Source organism: Bombina bombina, chromosome 2, assembly GCF_027579735.1.
Source record: "Bombina bombina isolate aBomBom1 chromosome 2, aBomBom1.pri, whole genome shotgun sequence".
Lineage (NCBI taxonomy): Eukaryota > Metazoa > Chordata > Amphibia > Anura > Bombinatoridae > Bombina > Bombina bombina.
In genome coordinates this window covers 1,295,990,140-1,296,017,231 of record NC_069500.1, presented here as the reverse complement: position 1 = coordinate 1,296,017,231, position 27,092 = coordinate 1,295,990,140, and the positions used below count along the sequence as shown (strand labels likewise).

General features: G+C 41.5%; 1 protein-coding gene across 1 annotated transcript in view; it reads right to left on the bottom strand.

The window, feature by feature from the left end:
• The window catches only part of BOD1L1 (biorientation of chromosomes in cell division 1 like 1), a 539,385-nt gene that overhangs the window by 171,112 nt on the left and 341,181 nt on the right, over nucleotides 1-27,092 (bottom strand). The window contains exon 24 of the mRNA XM_053700293.1: nucleotides 6,144-6,214. Within this exon, the coding sequence (XP_053556268.1) occupies nucleotides 6,144-6,214 (71 nt within the window). The remainder of the gene's footprint in view (nucleotides 1-6,143; nucleotides 6,215-27,092) is intronic.

Here is a 27,092-nt window from a genome sequence, read left to right as displayed (position 1 = left end):
GCTGTCAGTCAGGAGCTCTGTTCCTCCTACTCCAGTACGCAGCTCCGCTCTGTAGCGGTCCTGGATTTCAGCTGCTCGTTCCTATTGACAGCTCTCTACGCTACATATGCTGGTAAGAGTGAACGATCCTCTGTAAGGTCACTGTCTCATAATTGTATCTCAGCTCTTTAGTTTAAATAACACTGAGGCTCCAGTTTGTCCTGTATCTGGTATAGCCTCTCTCTGGACGAATGTTGTGAATTTTCCCTTCCATTTCATGGCAACTGGCTCTAATATTTCTATCCACTCGACTGAAGATAAAGTCTGATCCTTCTTTCTACATTCCTTTGTTGAAGTTACATTGGAGGAAATTTATATTCTCCCATTTACTGTTAACTGACATTAACTTTAATTCACCTAAAATAAAAACAGTCTATGCTGATAAATAGCCTGTATAAATTGGTGATACATTCCTATACCTACTTAAGTCTGCACTTGTGATCCTTTTCTTTACCTTTCAGGGGGGTCCGCCTCCCAGCCCTTACACCAACAGAGCTCAGGTGTGCATGCGCACCTTCAAGTTGCAAATCACTGCAGCTGATTTTAAACAGCAACCCCCCCCCCGCTTGGTAGGCAGCTAAGCTTACCCACAGGGTATGGAAAAATACAAATAGATCCGAAACAAAGGACTTGGCACAACTGTCCTTGACAGTCTCGACACAAGGAGTCTACTTTCCAAACAGCTGTTCGAACAGCCACAAAGCAGCAGACTGCAGCCTACAAAATAAAAAGCACCCATTCCGAAAACAAGTGCTGTAACAGGCGGAACATCCCCTAAACGAAAACTGGTAAGGAAGAGACAACTGATCATCTAATATGGAACTACGAACTCCCGGGCCTCAACTACCGTCAAGAAAAACCGGACGTCCCAACAGTCTCAACCCGCAGGAAGAGATTTCCAGAGGGAATAAGTCCCAAAAGGACAATCCCAAGGAACCTTGAAAGGCAAAACCAACAGGAACTGGCTGCACAAAGGACCTAAAAACCTTCAACTTCTAACCAACAACGGGAAGAAATACTCTGGATCCCTAGTCGGAACCCATAGAGAATGTCACAGCGGATCTCAACGGAGTCACAGCCACTAGATTGAAAGGCTAATGAGGACCGAACAGGAGACTCCATGCCCCTAGACAAACCATGGACCATGAAATCCTCTTGGAATGCTAGTTGAAAACTTGTAAAACAAAAACAAATAATAGTGGGAACCACTTGGCGCCCTAACCGGACCAGCCAGGCATAGCAGGCGCCACATGACTGAAATAGGCCTGAAAACAGAAGAATTTGTACCCAGTCAGGACCAGCCTAAGACTAAGGGCTCCAATTGACAAGGCCACACATTCACCTCCGAAGTTGGGGAGATAACAACAGACAAACATAGGACTGAAACACGTCCTCATAAAAAAAACTTTCATAAAAGTAAACAGTGCAATCTCAACATCCCAAAGGAAATATTATAACAAACGTGAGCTTTAAACAAAATAGAATCCATCCTAACTGGATTAAAATAAAATATAAGGCAACCTTTAGGTTAACGCCCAGGAAGAACGGACACTGCTGCAGAACCAGCCCAACAGGAAACCGAGACTTCCAAGCTCAGAACAGGAAAGATACTCAAGAAACAAGACTATAAGAAGATTACTTCATCCCCTTATGTCTAATCCTGCAAGCCATTCGCATTGGAAGACTCATGATCCACCACACCATTGAGAGTGGGGTCCTCCAGCAATGCCAAAACATGCCTTAGAAGAACACGAAGACGCGCCAGTCTATAGCGAAAAGCATAATTTACCTCCGCCCGGGGCAAACAAAGACCCTGGCCCCGAAGGTTGACCCCCTGAAGCCTCAGGGACGGCCACTCCCCCAGGGGGCTGATCTGGACCAGGAGAACCCACGCCTGACGAGCCCTGGTTAACGGAACACGGACAATATCTTAAACAAACTACTGGGAGATTCAAATGCGCCAGCGCCAAGGATATGGCCATGTGGAACCATGCTGTCACCTCCGGAGGAAACAGGCCACCTTCCAGAGAAGGATAAGCCGCGTTTAGGTTACCTGTATGCATAGTAAGAGTTGGTTGTAGGGAACTCGACTCGCGGGAAGCAGAATCCGGGGAGGCGGATGGCTCAGCGGTCCCCTGGTTCCCCGATCCCGAGGAATGGAGCACTCTAAAACGGCATTCGGAACATAACTGATGGAAATGTATCACCTGGGCCAATTCATATTCTTCACAAGAAGTAGAATCAGAATCAGACATCCGTCCCTAAAAAATCAGAATCCTCCATAACTGGGATATTGATAAAAACTGGACCAATAAGAAAAATGTAAATGGAACCTTACACCCCCAATGGCTGGGGCACTCACCACCTCCTATGAACCAGGCACCAGCTAAACAGAATTTCTTCCGTCGCCACACGGTCAGGAATGTGGAAATGGAGAGCCCAAAACGTGACCACGCCCAGTCACAAGGTGTACCGTGCAGTCCATAAAAAAGTGCGCCCGACCGTAAAGGCAGCGTCACAATGCAATAGGCCGTTATGTTGCGAAATAGCCATGAGCCCTAGTAACGCTACACATTAGCAGACCGAATCATGTAACAAACATGATTAACCCCCCCTGTTCAATAATTCCCCATAGGAGATATTAACCCTTGATTCCAAGATACCAAAAAGAGCCTCACTGAGACCCTGTAGTTAAGATAGTCCCGAGAGGCTATAGCTCCTCGGATAAACTGTTGTATTTATTACCAAACATCCATGATGAAATAAAATGAAAAAAATCTTACCGGAATCTGCGCCGTGGAACAGGAACACGGCCCTTCAAGTGAGACAGATAGTAGCGTCGCTTCTGCCATGGACTTGAGAGAAGAAAGCAGGCAGCGAAACTCGTCAACGCTGATAGCTTGTGGAGCTGTTAATCTGAGTCGGGATGGTTTCGCAGGAAGACTCTCCCTGCATCTCCGGACTCTTTCATCCATGCTCTCACTGAGAGAGTGACAGGACTACTTAAAACTCCAGTCCCATTCCGAAGAGTACTACCCTCCATAAGAGACTAACGAAAACTTCTGACACTTCTCTGCCAACCTCCTGGGATGAAAGGCAAAGAATGACTGGGGGATGTGGGAGAGGTATTTAAGCCTTTGGCTGGGGTGTCTTTGCTTCCTCTTGGTGGCCAGGTTCTGAATATCCCAAAAGTAATGAATGCAGCTGTGGACTCTTTCCGTTTATGAAGAAAACGAACTAATCAACTCTATGGAATTTGGTGGTAGTTTAAATATACATTCTTATTATAATAACTACATATTAAAATATACCTCTGGTACACGTCATTAAAACACAATGAAAAATATGTGGATCTAATTTGATAGCTTTTTATACAAAACAACATGCTTACCTACTATTAAACATATAAATACCACAATAAACAAAGCCTGAGCACCTTTTTTAATTAATCAAAAGGTTTACCTCTTTATGATGTGGGGGGAGCTGGCTCACATCTATTCAGATAGGAACCCCTATTATGACCTGATTCATGGATATAAAAGAGGTATATAGATAATCTTCTATTTGTTTGGACAGGGCCAAAACAAGAGAGCCAAGAGTTTGTGGACTTTCTTAACCGTAATGAGGTGGGCTTAAAATGTACAGCGTCTTACGATAGAGTTGCTAAGCCATACCTGGATGTGACTTTGAAAGGGGATGCTACTCAGAAAAGAGTGGTGACATCATTATATAGGAAGCCTAAAGCATTTAATGCTTTATTGCATGCTAGAAGTTGTCATCAATGTTGCATGAGTTATGGCATAGCAAAAAGACAATTTTTATAATTATGATGCAACTGTTCTAACGATGAAGACTTCCAAACTGAGTGTGGGAGATTGAGGTCTCAGCTGTTGAGCAGGGGGAATAATTTAGAAACAATCAAAGTATTTGAGGAGGTTAAGAATTTTGACAGAACTGACGATTAAGAACAAGGATAAGAGAGTCACAAGGCCTACCTTTATCACTTTCTACAGTAACCAATAACACCTGGTATTCAGTAACCAATAACATCTGGTATTCAGTAACCAATAACACCTGGTGTTTAACATTATCCGTAAGAATTGTCAGATTCTTTTAGCAAATGGTGAACTGAGGGAGGTGGTAAAGGCAGGCTCCAACTTTGTTTCCAGAAGAAATACACCTGTAACCTGGATTTACTCGACCCCCAGCACAGCTCGATCCTCCTTTTCCTACAGAGAATTATGGAATGACCTCCCGCACACTTTCAAACCTTCCCCAAGACTAAAATCCTTTAAGAGATCCCTCTCTACATATCTCAAAACAGAATGCACCTGTCATGGTTGATTATATATTTCCAACCGATTCTATGTTAAATTTTGTATATATTGTGTATTAATATTGTTTTTGTATTTTATTGTACCCTATTGTATCAATGCAATGTTTTGTGGACCCAGGGCATACTTGAAAATAATAGATATCTAAATGTATCCTTCCTGGTAAAATATTTTATAAATAAATGAAATCACTCAGTGGCTGAGGAAGGAGTGACAACCCCGAAATGTTGCAGGAATAAAGTTTTGAGTGATTTAAATCCAGCAAGTGCTGGTACCTTTGTCTGATGTGGATAGCCTCTTAGCACCCTGGTCCTGTAACTTTCCTGTTTGTGGGAGCTCGCTACATGTAGTTGAATGGCACGAACAGGTTCACTGTGATTAGACAGTGATCCAGCGACACATGATTTGAAAAAACTGTCATGCAGAAAAGGACGGTTTTGTACAAGAGGTAAGTATAGTTTTGGTGACAAATTAGGCATGTACAAAAAAAATAAACAAAAGGCTATCCTATCATGTTACATAATTCTGTACATACAGCAGAATTATGTAACATTTTCCCCCAATGTTTACAGTCCCTTTAAGCAGGGCAGTGTGTAAAGAAGAAGGGGGAGAGTATAAGCAGTAGACAACTGGTGAGGAGGGCACTGTGCATGAGGGAAAGTGGAATAAGAGGGTGTGAAGCAGACTGTAAAAAGAAAAGGTTAGGAGGAAGCTGTTTGAGGAGGATAGGGGATATCAGGGAGGTGAGGTGGGAAGAGAGGTTAAATGGGTGGTTTGTGTCTGTGTTTGAGGAGGGAGACCTGAATGATGAACAAAAGCTGATGTGTGAGGGTTAGTTGGATTGAGAGGATGAAAAGGATGTGAGAGAGATTTCTGATACAAGTTAGGGGGAGTGAGAAGTAAAAAACCATGTTGTGTGTGGGAGAAATGGAGGTGAGAGTGGGAAGAGGAAATTGTGTGTAAGGTGGGAGGAAGAGGAGGTGGTTGGACGAGTGAGGGGGAACAAAAAGGTGACATGGGGCTTATGTAAGGGAGAGTGATCTTAGATGGTGCAGATTATACTATATATCATATGTGATGTCACTAGTGATATCATTGATGATGTCATGCAAACACTCAAGGATGGATTGGGGGCAGGTTAAGTTAGGAATTTCCTCGCTTTTAAAATGTTTGATAGAAGACAAACTCTGGCTTTAATGCAAGTTTTTTGTTGTTGTCAATTATGTAAACCTCCCTGTCTGCATTGTGTATTGTGAGTGCTAACCAAATGTGTATATTACAACTGTGAAAATGCTGGCAATATCGCTGATCTTTGAATGTTAACTTCTATCAGAGAGTACACGAATATGTGTGTACCAAAATGGTGGCAACTCAGTATAAAAACGTAGAGGTTCTCCAATAAACACTTATAGAGTGTTAAAACAAGAGAACGGCTCTGAAGAAAGCTGCAGGTACAGGACTAAAAATAGCAGTGAAAACTAACCATTCTCTTGAAGTTCTAATAAAATTAACAAATACATCTGAAGATCATAGGAGTGGAAAGGTATAATACTACAGAACTATGCACTAAAACATTTCCTGTCCCCATAAACTCTGCAGCCATAGCCACAGAACTAGAACAAAACACACCCCTGCTACACAGGGAAGAGGATTTCTCTCTCTGTCTGTAGCTATGTGATGATAAAATAAGCATTAAAGAAAAAAAAATGTCATCTGCAGGACACACTTACAATTGTAAATACAAATCAGTAAAGAACAAAATGCACTTGCCTCCTCTGGTTTTACTTTTAAATGAGTCAACTCCTCAGTTTTCGTATTATCATCTTCCTTACTAGACTCTTCTGAAATAAATACAAAATAAATAAATACAAAGTTAGAAAATATTACACTGGAGTTGCAGCTAAAAGTATTATTTAATATATTATCTGCATATTTAAATTACATTTTAAACCATTTGTTTTTAAACAGATAAATACAAATTAAACAATGGTTTATAAAAAGATGACAGACTTGTGGACTTGGTTTTGTAAAAAAGTTTTGTTTCAACACATATGAGTCTATGTGACTTACAGATCCAACTTAAAGGAAGCAGGAATCACAAAAACATAATTTATGCTTACCTGATAAATTTATTTCTCTTGTAGTGTAGTCAGTCCACGGGTCATCCATTACTTATGGGATATATTCTCCTTCCCAACAGGAAGTTGCAAGAGGATCACCCAAGCAGAGCTGCTATATAGCTCCTCCCCTCACATGTCATATCCAGTCATTCGACCGAAACAAGACGAGAAAGGAGAAACTATAGGGTGCAGTGGTGACTGGAGTTTTAATTAAAATTTAGAACTGCTTTAAAAGACAGGGCTGGCCGTGGACTGACTACACTACAAGAGAAATAAATTTATCAGGTAAGCATAAATTATGTTTTCTCTTGTTAAGTGTAGTCAGTCCACGGGTCATCCATTACTTATGGGATACCAATACCAAAGCTAAAGTACACGGATGATGGGAGGGACAAGGCAGGAACACTTAAACAGAAGGAACCACTGCCTGTAGAACCTTTCTCCCAAAAACAGCCTCCGAAGAAGCAAAAGTGTCAAATTTGTAAAATTTTGAAAAGGTATGAAGTGAAGACCAAGTTGCAGCCTTGCAAATCTGTTCAACAGAGGCCTCATTCTTAAAGGCCCAGGTGGAAGCCACAGCTCTAGTGGAATGAGCTGTAATTCTTTCAGGGGGCTGCTGTCCAGCAGTCTCATAGGCTAAACGTATTATGCTATGGAGCCAAAAAGAAAGAGAGGTGGCCGAAGCCTTTTGGCCTCTCCTCTGTCCAGAATAAACGACAAACAGGGAAGAAGTTTGCCGAAAATCCTTAGTTGCCTGTAAATAGAACTTCAGGGCACGGACTACGTCCAGATTATGCAAAAGACGTTCCTTCTTTGAAGAAGGATTAGGACATAATGATGGAACAACAATCTCTTGATTGATATTCCTGTTAGAAACTACCTTAGGTAAAAACCCAGGTTTAGTACGCAGAACTACCTTGTCTGAATGAAAAATCAGATAAGGAGAATCACAATGCAAGGCAGATAACTCAGAGACTCTTCGAGCCGAGGAAATATCCATCAAAAACAGAACTTTCCAAGATAACAGCTTAATATCAATGGAATGAAGGGGTTCAAACGGAACACCTTGAAGAACTTTAAGAACTAAGTTTAAGCTCCACGGCGGAGCAACAGTCTTAAACACAGGCTTAATCCTAGCTAAAGCCTGACAAAAAGCCTGAACGTCTGGAACTTCTGCCAGACGTTTGTGTAAAAGAATAGACAGAGCAGAAATCTGTCCCTTTAAGGAACTAGCAGATAAACCCTTTTCTAAACCCTCTTGTAGAAAAGACAATATCCTAGGAATCCTGACCTTACTCCATGAGTAACTCTTGGATTCACACCAATATAAATATTTACGCCATATTTTATGGTAAATTTTTCTGGTAACAGGTTTCCGAGCTTGTATTAATGTATCAATAACCGACTCCGAGAAACCACGCTTTGATAGAATCAAGCGTTCAATCTCCATGCAGTCAGTTTCAGAGAAATTAGGCTTGGATTGTTGAAAGGACCCTGAATTAGAAGGTCCTGCCTCAGAGGCAGAGACCATAGAGGACAGGACGACATGTCCACTAGGTCTGCATACCAGGTCCTGCGTGGCCACGCAGGTGCTATCAGAATCACCGATGCTCTCTCCTGTTTGATTCTGGCAATCAAATGAGGCAGCAACGGAAACGGAGGAAATACATAAGCCATCTTGAAAACCCAAGGGGCTGCTAGAGCATCTACCAGCACCGCTCCCGGGTCCCTGGATCTGGATCCGTAACAAGGAAGCTTGGCGTTCTGGCGAGACGCCATGAGATCCAGTTCTGGTTTGCCCCAACGCTGAATCAGTTGAGCAAAGACCTCCGGATGAAGTTCCCACTCCCCCGGATGAAAAGTCTGGCGACTTAAAAAGTCCGCCTCCCAGTTCTCCACGCCTGGGATGTGGATCGCTGACAGGTGGCAAGAGTGAGACTCTGCCCAGCGAATTATCTTGGAGACTTCTAACATCGCTAGGGAACTCCTGGTTCCCCCTTGATGGTTGATGTAAGCCACAGTCGTGATGTTGTCCGATTGAAATCTGATGAACCTCAGTGTCGCTAACTGAGGCCAAGCTAGAAGGGCATTGAATATTGCTCTTAATTCCAGAATATTTATTGGGAGGAGTTTCTCCACCTGAGTCCACGATCCCTGAGCCTTCAGGGAGTTCCAGACTGCACCCCAGCCTAGAAGGCTGGCATCTGTTGTTACAATCGTCCAATCTGGCCTGCGAAAAGTCATTCCTTTGGACAGATGAACCCGCGACAACCACCAGAGAAGAGAATCTCTGTCCTCCTGGTACAGATTCAGTAGAGGGGATAGATCTGAATAATCCCCATTCCACTGACTTAGCATGCATAATTGCAGCGGTCTGAGATGCAGGCGCGCAAATGGCTCTATGTCCATTGCCGCGACCATTAAGCCGATTACTTCCATGCACTGAGCTACTGATGGCCTTGGAATGGAATGAAGGACACGGCAAGCATTTAGAATCTTTGATAACCTGGACTCCGTCAGGTAAATCTTCATCTCTACAGAATCTATCAGAGTCCCTAGAAAAGGAACCCTTGTGAGTGGTAACAGAGAACTCTTTTCCACGTTCACTTTCCACCCATGCGACCTCAAAAATGCAAGAACTATCTCTGTATGAGACTTTGCATTTTGAAAACTCGACGCTTGTATCAGAATGTCGTCTAGGTACGGAGCCACCGCTATGCCTCGCGGTCTTAGTACCGCCAGAAGTGAGCCCAGAACCTTTGTAAAAATTCTCGGGGCCGTAGCTAACCCAAAGGGAAGAGCTACAAACTGGTAATGCCTGTCTAGAAAGGCAAACCTTAGGTACCGATAATGATCCTTGTGAATCGGTATGTGAAGGTAGGCATCCCTTAAGTCCACTGTGGTCATATACTGACCCTCTTGGATCATGGGTAGGATGGTTTGAATAGTTTCCATTTTGAACGATGGAACTCTTAGGAACTTGTTTAAGATCTATAAGTCCAAGATTGGTCTGAAGGTCCCCTCTTGTTTGGGAACCACGAACAGATTTGAGTAAAATCCTTGCCCTTGTTCCGTTCGCGGAACTGGGTGGATCACTCCCATTACTAAGAGGTCTTGCACACATTGTAGAAATGCCTCTTTCTTTATTAGGTTCGTTGATAACCTTGACAGATGAAATCTCCCTTGTGGAGGAGAAGTTTTGAAGTCCAGAAGGTATCCCAGAGATATGATCTCCAACGCCCAGGGATCCTGGACATCTCTTGCCCAAGCCTGGGCGAAGAGAGAAAGTCTGCCCCCCACTAGATCCGTTTCCGGATAGGGGGCCCTTCCTTCATGCTGTCTTAGGGGTAGAAGGAGGCTTTCTGGCCTGCTTGCCCTTGTTCCAGGATTGGTTGCTTTTCCAAATCTGTCTGTAATGAGCAGCAGTTCCTTCCTGTTTTGGAGCGGAGGAAGTTGATGCTGCTCCTGCCTTGAAATTACGAAAGGCACGAAAATTAGACTGTTTGGCCTTTGATTTGGCCCTATCCTGAGGAAGGGAGTGACCCTTAACTCCCGTAATGTCAGCAATAATTTCTTTCAAACCGGGCCCGAATAAGGTTTGCCCTTTGAAAGGAATATTAAGCAATTTAGATTTAGAAGTCACATCTGCTGACCAGGATTTAAGCCATAGCGCTCTGCGCGCCTGGATGGCAAAACCGGAGTTCTTAGCCGTTAGTTTGGTTAAGTGCACAACGGCGTCCGAAACAAATGCATTAGCTAGCTTAAGTGCTTTAAGCTTGTTCATAATCTCATCCAATGGTGCTGTGCGAATGGCCTCCTCTAGAGGCTCAAACCAGAAAGCCGCCGCAGCAGTGACGGGGGCAATGCATGCAAGGGGCTGTAATATAAAACCTTGTTGAACAAACATTTTCTTAAGGTATCCTTCTAATTTTTTATCCATTGGATCTGAGAAAGCACAACTATCCTCAACCGGGATAGTGGTGCATTTAGCTAAAGTAGAAACTGCTCCCTCCACCTTAAGGACCGTCTGCCATAAGTCTCGTGTGGTAGCGTCTATTGGGAACATTTTTCTAAATATCGGAAGAGGGGAAAAGGGCACACCAGGTCTATCCCACTCCTTGCTAATAATCTCTGTAAGCCTTTTAGGTATAGGAAAAACGTCAGTACACACCGGCACCGCATAGTATTTATCCAGCCTACATAACTTCTCTGGGATCGCGACCGTGTCACAATCATTCAGAGCCGCTAACACCTCCCCTAGTAATACGCGGAGGTTCTCAAGCTTCAATTTAAAATTTGAAATTTCTGAATCCGGTCTCCCTGGATCAGATCCGTCACCCACAGAATGAAGCTCTCCGTCCTCATGTTCTGCAAATTGTGACGCAGTATCGGACATGGCTCTCATGTCATCAGCGCGCTCTGTCCTTAACCCAGAGCTATCGCGCTTGCCTCTTAACTCAGGCAAATTAGATAATACTTCTTTCATAACATTAGCCATATCTTGTAAAGTGATTTGTAAGGGCCTTGATATACTTGGCGCCACAACATCACGCACCTCCTGAGCGGGAGGCGCAGGTACTGACACGTGAGGAGAGTTAGGCGGCATAACTTCCCCCTCGATGTCTGGTGATAATTTTTTTACCGGTAAAGATTGACCTTTATTTAAAGTAATATCAATACAATTGCTACACATATTTCTATTGGGCTCCACATTGGCTTTTAAACATAATGAACAAGCAGATTCATCTGTATCAGACATGTTTAAACAGACTAGCAATGAGGCTAGCAAGCCTGGAAATTACTTTCAGAAAGTTTTCCAGCAATGTAAAAAACGCTGCTGCGCTTTTAAAAACACAAAAAGACAATTACAGTTGAATAACAATGAACCAATTCAGTTATAGCAACCAAATTTTACATTAAATGTATGAAATCAGCAGTGGATTGCACCCACTAGTAACGGATGATTAACCCCTTAATACCCAAAAACGGATAAACAAATTAACAGTTAACGTTTTTATCACAGTCAAACACACTGTCACAGGTCTGCTGTGACTGATTACCTCCCTCAAATATAAATTTTGAAGACCCCTGAGCTCTCCGGAGACGTCCTGGATCAAGGAGGAAGAAACAGGAAGACTATGATTGAATTTTAACTGCGCAACAAGGCGCTAACACAAAGCCCCTCCCAGTCATATTACACAGTGGGAGATCAGCTATAACGGTTTCTATGCAGAAATATACGTTAGCCATGTGGAAAAAATCATGCCCAAAGAGATTTATCACCAAGTACCTCACAAAACGATTAACATGCCAGTAAACGTTTTAAAAAACAACATTTCATATGTTGTGTAAAGTTATCACTAAGCCTGCTACCAGTTCTACCGCAGTTAAGGCTCATACATTATTACAGTATTACCAGTATTTTTTCAGTCAAAATCTATTCCATAGAAAATAACTCTACTGTGTATACATTTACCAGCCTGATACCAGTCGCTACTACTGCATTTTAGGCTGTACTTACATCATATGGGTATCGGCAGTGTTTTCTTAGTCAATTCCATTCCTAGAAAATATTTTACTGCACATACCTCATTTGCAGGGGACCCCGCATGCTATTCCCTTTTCTGAAGTTACCCCACTCCTCAGAATGTGCGAGAACAGCCAGTGGATCTTAGTTACGTCTGCTAAGATCATAGAAAACGCAGGCAGATTCTTCTTCCAATACTGCCTGAGAGAAAAAACAGCACACTCCGGTGCCATTTAAAATAAACTTTTGATTGAAGAATAACTAATTAAAAAACTCCTAACTCCTCTCACGACCTCCTTCTTTGTTGAGTGTTGCAAGAGAATGACTGGTTATGACATGTGAGGGGAGGAGCTATATAGCAGCTCTGCTTGGGTGATCCTCTTGCAACTTCCTGTTGGGAAGGAGAATATATCCCATAAGTAATGGATGACCCGTGGACTGACTACACTTAACAAGAGAAAAAGAAATTTATGCTTACCTGATAAATTTATTTATTTCTTGACACAGTGAATCCACTGATCATCATCAATTACTCTTGGGGATATCACTCCTGGACAGCAGGAGGTGGCAAAGAGCACCACAGCAAAGCTGTTAAAGGGACATTATACACCCATATTTTCTTTGCAGCATTGTATGGGGCATGTACCGGTCATATAGTGTAGCTGTTTCTATCTATGAAAAATAAAGGCTAGTATAGTTTATATTAATCTGATCTTTACTGTTTTTGGGTTACTTTCCAAGCCCTTGCTTTTTAGAAGAAGAATACGTCCGGCAACTTCGTCCGCACTTCCATTTGCGCTCGACCGCGACCCGTTAATGAAGAGCGCATGCATTTAAATTGCAGTGACGTCAGCTCACCTGAAGCACTGTGCACGGCGTCCATATGAGCGCTGACGTGTATAATTCCTCATTTTTGCGCTGCACTGATTGTGGGACCTCATCTGTACAGCAGTTTTGTAGGTACTCTGTCAGCTGGCTTTGAACACAAGCCAAGCACCAGATGCTGTTTCCCAACCCTAAAAATATGCATCCATTTTAAAAGAGCAGCTTTTTTAATCTCATTGAATCCCAGATTGACTGACTCGCAGTGACAGAAGCTGTTTAGCGTAATGCATGTGAATGAAGTTCAGCTTTTCATATGTACACACTGTATATATGAAAAGTAGGTGTACATATGAAAAAACTGCACTTCATTCACATGCATTACGCTAAACAGCTTCTGTCACAGCGAGTCAGTCAATCTGGGATTCAATCAGTATCGGCTTCAAAAAATGAGAGCTGCAAAGACATTATACACCCATATTTTATTGCCATCATTGTATGGGACATGTATCATATGTCAGTGAGTCAATCTGGGATTCAATGCGCATGCGAAAAACAATGCCGTGCAGGGCGAGCTGTGCACGTAAGGGCTGGCGCATGCGCATATTGAAAGGCGAAACTTCGTCCGACAATTAGCATATGTGACCATATTGGTCAATAGACGATTCGCAGGCGTTGGTATACTGTTAGTTAGCTCTGCCCTTCTATAAAGGAGGACCATTACAGCGACGGACAGAGGGTGGTTGTGTAAGTCTAAATTTTAAATGTACCGTTGTTTAATTAACTGTTTTTGATTACATTGAGACATATTAACTAATTGATATTAAATGTACCCATTAGAAATTTTGAGTGCATAATGGTCCTTTAAGTATCACTTCCCTTCCCACAAACCCCAGTCATTCGACTGAAGGAAAGGAAATAACACAAGGTGCAGAGGTGCCTGAGATTTATATACCAAAAAACGGTCTAAAAAAAACAGGGCGGGCCGTGGACTCACCGTGTCAAGAAAGAAATAAATCCATCAGGTAAGCATAAATTTTGTTTTCTTTCTAATGACACAGTGAGTCCACGGGTCATCATCATCAATTACTGTTGGGAATCAATACCAAAGCTAGATGACACATGCTAAGGGAGGGACAAGACAGGCAACCTAAACAGAAGGCACCACTGCTTGAAGAACCGTTCTCCCAAAAGAAACCTCAGCCGAAGCAGAAATATCAATATTATAAAATTTAGAAAAAGTATGCAAGGAGGACCAAAATTGCAGCCTTGCAAAATTGCTCCACAGAAGCTTCATTTTTGAAAACCCAGGAAGAAGAAAAGACCCTCATGGAATGAGCCGTGATTCCCTCAGGAGGCTGCTGTCCAAAAGTTTCATAGGCGCAACAAATTATACTCTTCATCCAGAGCGAAAGAGAAGTAGCAGTAGCTTTTGGACCCTTTTGTTTCCCAGAAACAGACCAACAAAGCAGAAGACTGGCGAAAGTTCTTAGTCACCTGCAAGACGAATTTCAGCGCACGCACCACCTCTAGATTGTGCAGCAGCCCTCCTTATGATAAGGAGGTTTAAAGCGCTTTTTTAGCACTCGTTCTCGGAATTAACCAAATCGGCAGCTGAATAGTAATAGTTGTTATTATTACCCAATTTAATGGTACTCATTTTATCTACCTCGGAAGGATGAAGGGCTGAGTCGGCCCTGCTAGGATTTGAACCTATGACCTTGGATCTTTCAAACAGGCTTTTTGTTGTAGTCAGGGCATTTACCAACTGAGCTACCTCACGGCATAATAATAAGACAAGAGGAATCACACTGCATAAGAAATGGCAATAAGAAACAAAACCTTCCAAGATAACATCTTAATATCTAAGGCAGTGTTTTTCAACCAGTGTGCCGTGGCACACTAGTGTGCCGTGAGAGATCCTCAGGTGTGCCGCAGCAGACTGACAACAGTGCAGGGGTGTCCCTCTTTCAAATTTTGAAATATTGGGAGGTATGTGACAGGCTCATCAGGCATCATTTACAACCATGACATTGACATTCATTCACAGACAATGATTATGATTGTTTGTGAATGAATGTCAATATGTCATGTATAGTTTGTAGTAGGCATGGCATGACAGCACAGTACAGTGTATATATATATATATATATATATATATATATATATATATATATATATTTAAGAGAAAGAGGTCACATGCGCTAAAATCTAGGATATGTTATTGATTTATATATCAAATCAAGGGAAAACGGCTATCAGATGGATATGAAGTATTCCTAAATAATGATACCTATAGGTAGTCTGAGTGTGATCAAACTTGGTATAAGATGGCGTGCTGCCTCTATATTGAAACAGAGTACCCCTGACTCTGTGGAAAATGTGTGGAAAGAGAGAAATATCAATATGAAAGTAGAGGCGCTCTGCTATACTGTATACGTAATAAGTCCAAATATATAAAAAATTAGTCTTTGTTGGTGAATTTCATCACAAATGTAGATTCAATTGAGAAATTTCTGCTTACCAGCTGTTACCTCAATCATATGAGGTAAGAGATGTGCCCAGGTTTAAAGGTGATTCACTGAGGTAGTTCTTCTGTGTCCTGGTGATGTTCCTGGAAACCCGTTGTTAGAATGGGTCCCTCCTTTCTGATTCTTTATAGAAATGAAGATCCTGGACTCTCTTTAGGTAGGATGTAGACTGTAATCCGTCTGTTATATCTTTCTTGCAATGGTGGTAGGAATGCTTAATTCTTATCCTTTAGGAGGAGGTGGTGCCTCTAGGTGGTGAGAATCTCCTTTCTCTCAGGGTGCAGTCAAGACGTTGTTCATAGAAAGAAAACAGAAGCACATAGCATAATATTGTTTTGACACAATAAAAATATTTATTCAATAATAATATGCGCTTACATTAAAAACCCTCAATCAACATGAGGTAAGTGAGAAACACTTAGTATTAAACACCAGGGGTGTAGTCAATTTAGTATACACCCCTGGTGTTTAATACTAAGTGACTTTTTACTAAGGACGAGTGTTTAATTACCAAGCACCTGGCCCCTTATACCACCGCTACTCCCACCATAACCAAGGACACAGCCATTCAAGTTGTATACATGTTTCTCACTTACCTCATGTTGATTGAGGGTTTTTAATGTAAGCGCATATTATTATTGAATAAATATTTTTATTGTGTCAAAACAATACAGGTATACCTCACTTTACAGCGCTTCACTTTACAGCGCTTCGCTAATACAGCGCTTTCTGGAGCTGAAGTTCAACCTCCAAGGATTTTAAAACAGTGCTGTAATCTTTGTGAGATTGCAAGAAAAGTGACTGGCACCATTTTATTATGCTTAGTTCACTCTCTTTACAGCATTACAGTGCAATCTGTGTCTCAGTGCTATACTCTGGCAAATTGTACTACAGTGATTGTCACTATTTTACAGGTACAGTATTTATTGAATACTGTGCTGTGCAAGTGTTAAACTAAACTTAGCGCTATTGTACACCTAATATAAGTTAGTTAAAACATGTTTTTAAGTATTTAAACACACTGGCAAGTGAAAAGAAAGCCAAAACTGCCTTGTTTCACTTTAAGGCGGTTTTCACTTTACAGCGGGGCTCCGGTCCCTAACCCGCTGTATGAGTGGGGTATACCTGTATTATCCTATGTGCGTCTGTTTTCTTTCTATGAACAACGTCTTGACTGCACCCTGAGAGAAAGGAGATTCTCACCACCTAGAGGCACCACCTCCTCCTAAAGGATAAGAATTAAGCATTCCTACCACCATTGCAAGAAAGATATAACAGACGGATTACAGTCTACATCCTACCTAAAGAGAGTCCAGGATCTTCATTTCTATAAAGAATAAGAAAGGAGGGACCCATTCTAACAACGGGTTTCCAGGAACATCACCAGGACACAGAAGAACTACCTCAGTGAATCACCTTTAAACCTGGGCACATCTCTTACCTCATATGATTGAGGTAACAGCTGGTAAGCAGAAATTTCTCAATTGAATCTACATTTGTGATGAAATTCACCAACAAAGACTAATTTTTTTATATATTTGGACTTATTACGTATACAGTATAGCAGAGCGCCTCTACTTTCATATTGATATTGATATTTCTCTCTTTCCACACATATATATATATATATATATATATACATATACACATATATACACTGTATATATATATATCCTGTATTAGGCTACAATGTGTGATTTTGTAAAATTTTGGGATGGTGGTGTGCCACAGGATTTTTTTAATGTAAAAAAGTGTGCCACGGCAAAAAAAAAGGTTGCAAATCACTGATGTAAGGATTGCATAGGCTCAAACGGAGCCAACTGTAAAACTTTAAGAACAAGGCTAAGACTCCCAGGAGAAGTAACAGGCCTGATTCTAACCAAGGCCTGACAAAAGAATTGCATCTGCCAGACGCTTATGCAACAAAATATACCAGGCAGAAATCTGACCCTTCAGAGTACTTGCTGACAAACCCTTCTCCAGTCCCTCCTGGAGAAAGACAAAATCCTAGTATCCTGACTCCAAGAGAAGCCCTTGGCTACACTCCAAAAAAGATACTTACACCCTAACTTTCTTCCCCGTAACAGGCTTGCAAGCCTGAATCATGGTCTCAATTACTGACTCAGAGGCAGAACTAAGCGTTTAATAACCAAACAGTCAGAGAAAACTTCAGAGAAACTAAATGTGGATGAAAGATGGAACCCTGAATCAGAAGGTCCTCCCACAGAGGCTCCAATGTGAAGAGACGACATTGCCACAAGGTCTGCATACCAGATCCTGAGAGACCACGCAGGAATTAATTAGAATTACCAATGCTCTCTCCTGTTTGATACGAGCAATGACTCATGGAAGGAGAGCAATCTGAGAAAATAACGGTGTTCCAGCCTGAAATCCCAAGGAACCGCCAGAGCATCTATCAGAGCAGCCTGACCCCGTAATACAGAGAAGTTCAACCAGACTCAGTGCAAACAAGGTCTTATCCTAGAAAAGAAAGACCTAAAGCGAGGATTTGGAGAAAACCCAAAATACTGAACCTGCAAATGCAGAACTATAAAGCATAGGCTGTACCATTAGGCCCCAGTTAGGCTTCTTGGCTGATCAAGCTAAACTCCATAAGAATCCAAGATCTCTAATTCATAGTAGAAAAGCTCCCTTCTACTTAGACACCGAGCCTATGATTGGAGTTAATGACAGGAAAAGAAAATTTATGCTTACCTGATAAATTTGTTTCCTCTTGGAAAGGACGAGTCCACTGATCATCTTCATTACTTATGGGATATTCACCTCCTGGTCTGGAGGAGGCGGCAAAGAGCACCGCAGCAAAGCTGTTAAATAGCTCCTCCCTTCCCCACCAACCCAGTCATTCGACCGAAGTTAGTAAGAGAAAGGAAAAAAAAAACTAAAGGTGCAGAGGTGTCTGAAGTTTAGAAAAATATTATCCTGTCTAAAAGACAGGGCGGGACGTGGACTCATCATGTCCAAGAGGAAACAAATTTATCAGGTAAGCATGAATTTTCTTTTCCTCTTAAGGACATGAAGAGTCCACGGATCATTACTTATGGGATACAATACCAAGGCTTAGAGGACACAGATGATATGGGAGGGACAAGACAGGATACCTAAACCGAAGGCACCACTGCTAGAAGAACCATTCTCCCAAAAGCCACCGCAGCTGAGGCAAAAGTATCAAATTTGTAGAATTTAGAAAAAGTGTAGAATGAGTCGTAACCCTCTCAGGAGGCTGCTTCCCAGCGGTCTCATAAGCAAAGCGAATGGTACTCTTCAGCCAAAAAGAAAGCAAAGTAGCCTCAGCCTTCTGACCCCTTAGTTTCCCTGAGAAAACAACAAAGAAGACTGACGAAAATCCTTCGTTGCCTGTAAATAAAACTTTAAAGCACGAACTACATCAAGATTGTGCAGAAGACGTTCCTTCTGAGAAGAAGGATGAGGATATAAAGAAGGTACAACAATTTCCGATTAATGTTTTGATCAGAAACTACCTTAGGAAGGAAACATAATTTAGTACGCAAAACTACCTTATCAGCATGAAAAATAAGATAAGGGGAAGCGCACTGCAAAGCCGAGAGTTCGGACACTACGAGCAGAAGAAATAGCAACAAGAAATAAAACTTTCCATGATAGTAACTTAATATCTAAGGAATGCATAGGTTCAAACGGGAACCTCTTGAAGAACATTGAGAACCAAATTAAGGCTCCGATGAGGAGCAATAAACTTAAACACAGGCCTGATCCTAACCAGAGCCAGACAAAAACACTGAACATCTGCCAGACGTTTATGTAACAAAACAGACAAGGCTGAAATCTGACCCTTTAAGGAACTTGCCGACAAACCCTTCTCAAAACCCTCTTGGAGAAAGGCTAAAATTCTCGGAATCCTAACTCTACTCCATGAGTAGCCTTTAGATTTACACCAATAAAGATATTTACGCCATATCTTATGGTAAATCTTTCTAGTTACAGGCTTTCAAGCCTGACGCAAGGTCTCTACGACCGCATCAGAAAAAAAACTCGTTTTGACAAATTAAACGTTCAATCCCCAAGCAGTCGGCTTCAGAGAAACTAAATTTGGGTGAAGAAAAGAACCCTGAATGAAAAAGTCCTTCCGCAACGGAAGTCTCCAGGGTAGTAGAGACGACATGTCTACAAGGTCTGCATACCAAGTCCTGCAAGGCCAGGGAGGAGCAAAGAGGATCACTAGAGCCCTCTCCTGTTTGATTCGAGCAATGCCCTGAGGAAAAACGCAAACGGAGGAAATAGGTATGCAAGTTTGAAGGACCAAGGAACCGCCAGAGCATCTATCAGTTCCGCCTTCAGATCCCCGAACCTCGACCCGTACCTTGGAAGCTTGGCATTCTGCCGAGATGTCAGGAAATCCAACTCCGGGTGACCCCATTAGAGGATCAGACTTGAGAAAACTTCTGGATGAAGTTCCCACTCAACCAGATGGAAATTCTGTCTGGTCAGAAAATCCGCATCCCAGTTGTCCACCCCTAGGATGTGGATTGCCGACAGATGACAAGAGCGGGTCTCTGCTCACTGAATTATCTTGGACACTTTGGACATCGCCAAGAAACTCGTTGTTCCTCCCTGATGATCGATGCATGCTACAGCCGTTATATCGTCCGACTGGAATCTGATGAACTGGGCCGAGGCTATCTGAGGCCAGGCCAGAAGAGCATTGAAAATTGCTCACAGTTCCAGAATATTGATAGGATGGAGAGACTTCGAATGAGTCCACACTCTACGAGCCTTCAGAGAACCCCAGACGGCTCCCCAGCCTAAAAGACTAGCGTCTGTTATCACAATCACCCAGGACGGTCTGCGAAAGCAGATTCCCTGAGAGAGATGATCCAAAGACCACCACCATAGAAGAGAGTCCCTCGTCTCCTGTTCCATGATTATTTGAGGAGACAAGTCCGCATAATCGCCATTCCACTTGCCTGAGCATGTTCAGCTGCAGATGTCGGAGATGGAACCAAACAAACGGGATGATGTCCATCGCCCCCAACATCAGTCCAATTACCTCCATACACTGAGCCACAGACTGCTGCAGAGTGGATTGGAGCATACGACAGGTATATATAGTCTTTGATTTCCTGACTTCTGTCAGAAAAATCTTCATGAGAACAGATATATAAAAGTTCCCAAGAAGGGCACCCTTGTCCCTGGAACCAAAGAACTCCTATCCAAATTTACCTTCCACCCGAGAAACCTCAGGAAGGATATGACAATGTCGGTTTGAGACTTCGCTTGAAGACAAGACGGCACCTGGATTAGAATATTGTCTAGGTAAGGCGGTACCGCAATACCTCGTGATCTTGGGACCGCCAACAGAGAACCTAGAAACCTTGTGAAAATTCTGGGTGCCGTGGCCCAACCGAAAGGAAGAGCCACAAACTGGAAGAGTATGTCTAAAAAAGTAAATCTTAGGAACCTGTGAAAGTCCCTGTGGATAGGAACATGAAGATCTGCATCTTACAAGTCCACAATTGTCATGAATTGACCCTCCTGGATCAACGGCAGAATAGCGCGAATAGTCTCCATCTTGAATGATGGTACTCTGAAAAACTTGTTTAGACTCTTGAGGTCTAGGATTGGTCTGAAAGTTCCCTCCTTTTTGGGAACTACAAACAGATTTGAATAAAAACCCTGCCCGGGTTTCTGGGCAGGAACTGGAGTAATTACTCCCACGGAAGCAAGGTCTCTTACACAGAGTAAGAATGCCCCTTTCTACTTCTGGTTTGCAGATAATCCGGAAAGAAGAAAAGTCCCCGAGGAGGACAAGACTTGAATTCCAGTCTGTATCCTTGAGAGACTATTGCTATCGCCCAGGAAACTTGAAAGTTCCTTCGTATCCAAGCCTAAGCGAAGAGAAATAAATAATAATGACTCCTCTACCAGGTTCGGACCTGCCCGTCATGCCGATTTGGAATCGGCAGCTGGGTTTTTTTGTTTTTTTTTCCTTTTATTTTTTTGGCTGTTTACCCCTAACCCACTGATTGGGTCTCCAAATGGACTTGGATTGGGAATAGATTCCCTGTCAGCAGGAAACAAATAAAGAATCCCTCCAAATACTGTCTGTCCCCTATGAGGAATTGCCACCTTGCATGTTCCATATTAGTATAAGGAAAAAACATAATTTATGTAAGAACTTACCTGATAAATTCATTTCTTTCATATTAGCAAGAGTCCATGAGCTAGTGACGTATGGGATATACATTCCTACCAGGAGGGGCAAAGTTTCCCAAACCTCAAAATGCCTACAAATACACCCCTCACCACACCCACAAATCAGTTTAACGAATAGCCAAGAAGTGGGGTGATAAGAAAAAAGTGCAAAAGCATATAAAATAAGGAATTGGAATAATTGTGCTTTATACAAAAAAAATCATAACCACCTCAAAAAAGGGTGGGCCTCATGGACTCTTGCTAATATGAAAGAAATGAATTTATCAGGTAAGATCTTACATAAATTATGTTTTCTTTCATGTAATTAGCAAGAGTCCATGAGCTAGTGACGTATGGGATAATGAATACCCAAGATGTGGATCTTCCACGCAAGAGTCACTAGAGAAGGAGGGATAAAATAAAGACAGCCAATTCCGATGAAAAATAATCCACACCCCAAAATAAAGTTTAAATCTTATAATGAAAAAAACTGAAATTATAAGCAGAAGAATCAAACTGAAACAGCTGCATGAAGTACTTTTCTACCAAAAACTGCTTCAGAAGAAGAAAACACATCAAAATGGTAGAATTTAGTAAAAGTATGCAAAGAAGACCAAGTTGCTGCTTTGCAAATCTGATCAACCGAAGCTTCATTCCTAAATGCCCAGGAAGTAGAGACTGACCTAGTCGAATGAGCTGTAATCCTTTGAGGCGGAGTTCTACCCGACTCGACATAAGCATGATGAATCAACAATTTTAACCAAGATGCCAAAGAAATGGCAGAAGCCTTTTGACCTTTCCTAGAACTAGAAAAGATAACAAATAGACTAGAAGTCTTTCGGAAATCTTTAGTAACTTCAACATAATATTTCAAAGCTCTAACTACATCCAAAGAATGCAACGATCTTTCCTTAGAGTTCTTAGGATTAGGACACAACGAAGGAACCACAATTTCTCTACTAATGTTGTTAAAATTCACAACCTTAGGTAAAAGTTTTAAAGAAGTTCGCAACACCGCCTTATCCTGATGAAAAATCAGAAAAGGAGACTCACAAGAAAGAGCAGATATTTCAGAAACTCTTCTAGCAGAAGAGATGGTCAAAAGAAACAAAACTTTCCAAGAAAGTAATTAATGTCCAATGAATGCATAGGTTCAAACGGAGGAGCTTGAAGAGCCCCCAGAACCAAATTCAAACTCCAAGGAGGAGAAATTGACTTAATGACAGGTTTTATACGAACCAAAGCCTGTACAAAACAATGAATATCAGGAAGATTAGCAATCTTTCTGTGAAAAAGAACAGAAAGAGCAGAGATTTGTCCTTTCAAGGAACTTGCAGACAAACCTTTATCCAAACCATCCTGAAGAAACTGTAAAATTCTAGGAATTCTAAAAGAATGCCAAGAAAAATGATGAGAAGAACACCAAGAAATGTAAGTGTAAGAAAAGTAATATATCTTCCTAGACACAGATTTACAAGCCTGTAACATAGTATTAATGACGGAGTCAGAGAAACCTCTATGACTGAGAATCAAGCGTTCAATCTCCATACCTTCAAATTTAAGGATTTGAGATCCTGATGGAAAAAAGGACCTTGCGATAGAAGGTCTGGTCTTAACGGAAGAGTCCACGGTTGGCAAGTAGCCATCCGAACAAGATCCGCATACCAAAACCTGTGAGGCCATGCTGGAGCCACCAGCAGAACAAACGAACGCTCCATTAGAATCTTGGAAATCACTCTTGGAAGAAGAACTAGAGGCGGAAAGATATAGGCAGGATGATACTTCCAAGGAAGTGACAATGCATACACTGCTTCCCCCTGAGGATCCCTGGATCTGGACAGATACCTGGGAAGCTTCTTGTTTAGATGAGAAGCCATCAGATCTATTTCTGGAAGTCCCCACATTTGAACAATCTGAAGAAATACCTCTGGGTGAAGAGACCATTCGCCCGGATGTAACGTGTGGCGACTGAGATAATCCGCTTCCCAATTGTCTATACCTGTGATATGAACCGCAGAAATTAGACAGGAGCTGGATTCCGCCCATACAAGTATTCGAGATACTTCTTTCATAGCCAGAGGACTGTGAGTCCCTCCTTGATGATTGACATATGCCTCGGTTGTGACATTGTCTGTCTGAAAACAAATGACTCTCTCTTTAGAAGAGGCCATGACTGAAGAGCTCTGAAAATTGCACGGAGTTCCAAAATGTTGATTGGTAATCTCGCCTCCTGAGATTCTCAAACCCCTTGTGCTGTCAGAGACCCCCATACAGCTCCCCAACCTGTCAGACTTGCATCTGTTGAGATCACAGTCCAGGTTGGAAGAACAAAAGAAGCCCCCTGAACTAAACGATGATGGTCGGTCCACCACGTTAGAGAGTGTCGTACAATCGGTTTTAAAGATATTAATTGTGATATCTTTGTATAATCCTTGCACCACTGGTTCAGCATACAGAGCTGAAGAGGTTGCATGTGAAAACGAGCAAAGGGGATCGCGTCTGATGCAGCAGTCATAAGACCTAGAATTTCCATGCATAAGGCTACCGAAGGGAATGATTGAGACTGAAGGTTTCGACAAGATGAAACCAATTTTAGACGTCTCTTGTCCGTTAGAGACAGAGTCATGGACACTGAATCTATCTGGAAACCTAAAAAGGTTACCCTTGTCTGAGGAATCAACAAACTCTTTGGTAAATTGATCCTCCAACCATGTTCTCGAAGAAACGAAAATGTGAAGACTGAGCAAGTACCAAGATATTGTCCAAATAAGGAAATACCACAATACCCTGTTCTCTGATTACAGATAGAAGGGCACCGAGAACCTTTGTAAAAATCCTTGGAGCTGTTGCTAGGCCAAACGGCAGAGCCACAAACTGGTAATGCTTGTCTAGAAAAGAGAATCTCAGAAACTGATAATGATCTGGATGAATTGGAATATGCAGATATGCATCTTGTAAATCTATTGTGGACATATAATGCCCTTGCTGAACAAAAGGCAGAATAGTCCTTATAGTTACCATTTTGAATGTTGGTATCCTTACAGAACTGGTCTGAATGAATTCTCCTTCTTTGGTACAATGAAGAGATTTGAGTAAAACCCCAGCCCCTGTTCCAAAACTGGAACTGGCACAATTACTCCAGCCAACTCTAGATCTGAAACACATTTCAGAAATGCTTGAGCCTTCACTGGATTTATTGGGACACGGGAAAGAAAAAATCTTCTTGCAGGAGGCCTTATCTTGAAGCCTATTCTGTACCCTTGTGAAACAATATTCTGAATCCAAAGATTGTGAATCGAATTGATCCAAATTTCTTTGAAAAAACGTAATCTGCCCCCTACCAGCTGAGCTGGAATGAGGGCCGCACCTTCATGTGGACTTGGGAGCTGGCTTTGGCTTCCTAAAAGGCTTGGATTTATTCCAGACTGGAGATGGTTTCCAAACTGATACCGCTCCTATAGGGGAAGGATCAGGTTTTTGTTCCTTATTGTGACGAAAGGAACAAAAACGATTAGCAGACCTAAATTTACCTTTAGATTTTTTATCCTGTGGTAAAAAAGTTCCTTTCCCCCAGTAACAGTTGAAATAATAGAATCCAACTGTGAACCAAACAATTTATTACCTTGGAAAGAAAGGGAAAGCAAAGTTGACTTAGAAGACATATCTGCATTCCAAGTTTTAAGCCATAAAGCTCTTCTAGCTAAAATAGCTAAAGACATATACCTGACATCAACCCTAATGATGTCAAAGATGGCATCACAAATAAAGTTATTAGCATGTTGAAGAAGATTAACAATGCTATGAGAATTATGATCTGTTACTTGTTGTGCTAAAGCTTCCAACCAGAAAGTTGAAGCTGCAGCAACATCCGCCAAAGATATAGGAGGTCTAAGAAGATTACCTGAACATAAGTAAGCTTTTCTTAGAAAGGATTCAATTTTCCTATCTAAAGGATCCTTAAAGGAAGTACTATCTGCCGTAGGAATAGTAGTACGTTTAGCAAGAGTGGAGATAGCCCCATCAACCTTAGGGATTTTGTCCCAAAACTCTAATCTGTCAGATGGCACAGGATATAATTGCTTAAACCGTTTAGAAGGAGTAAATGAATTACCCAAATTATTCCATTCCCTAGAAATTACTTCAGAAATAGCATCAGGGACGGGAAAAACCTCTGGAATAACTACAGGAGGTTTAAAAACTGTATTCAAACGTTTAGATTTAGTATCAAAAGGACAAGATTCCTCTATTTCTAATGCAATTAAGACTTCTTTAAGTAAAGAACAAATAAATTCCATTTTAAATAAATATGAAGATTTATCAGTATCAACCTCTGAAACAGAATCCTCCGAACCAGAAAAATCATTATCAGAATCAGAATGATGATGTTCATTTAAAAATTCATCTGAAAAATGAGAAGTTTTAAAAGACTTTTTACGTTTACTAGAAGGGGGAATAACAGACATAGCCTTCTTAATAGATTTAGAAACAAAATCTCTTATGTTAACAGGAACACCCTGAATATTAGATGTTGATGGAACAGCAACAGGTAATGGAATATTACTAAAGGAAATCTTATCTGCATTAACAAGTTTGTCATGACATTCATTACAAACAACAGCCGGAGGAACAGTTACCATAAGTTTACAACAAATACACTTATCTTTGTTAGATCCAGCATCAGGCAGCAATTTTCCAGAAGTATCTTCTGATTCAGGGTCAATCTGAGACATCTTGCAATATGTAATAGAAAAAAACAACATATAAAGCAACATTGATCAAATTCCTTAAATGACAGTTTCAGGAATGGGAAAAAATGCCAATGAACAAGCTTCTAGCAAGCAGAAGCAAATAAACAATGAGACTTAAATAATGTGCAGACAATAATGACGTCCAGATTTTTTAGCGCCAAAAAAAAGACGCCCACATTATTTGGAGCCTAAATGCTTTAAGCGCCAAAAATGACGCCACATACGGAGACGCCGACATTTTTGGCACAAAAACGTAAAAAAAAATGACGCAACTTCCGGCGACAGGTATGACGCTGGAAATGACATAGAAAATTTTTGGCGCCAAAAAAGTCAGCGCCAAGAATGACGCAATAAAATGAAGCACTTTCAGCCCCCGCGAGCCTAACAGCCCATAGGAAAAAAAGTCAAATTTTAAGGTAAGAAAAATTGATTATTCAAATGCATTATCCCAAATAATGAAACTGACTGTCTGAAATAAGGAATGTTGAACATCCTGAATCAAGGCAAATAAATGTTTAAACACATATATTTAGAAGTTTATATAAAAGTGCCCAACCATAGCTTAGAGTGTCACAAAAATAAGACTTACTTACCCCAGGACACTCATCTACATGTAGTAGAAAGCCAAACCAGTACTGAAACGAGAATCAGTAGAGGTAATGGTATATATAAGAGTATATCGTCGATCTGAAAAGGGAGGTAAGAGATGAATCTCTACGACCGATAACAGAGAACCTATGAAATAGACCCCGTAGAAGGAGATCATTGAATTCAAATAGGCA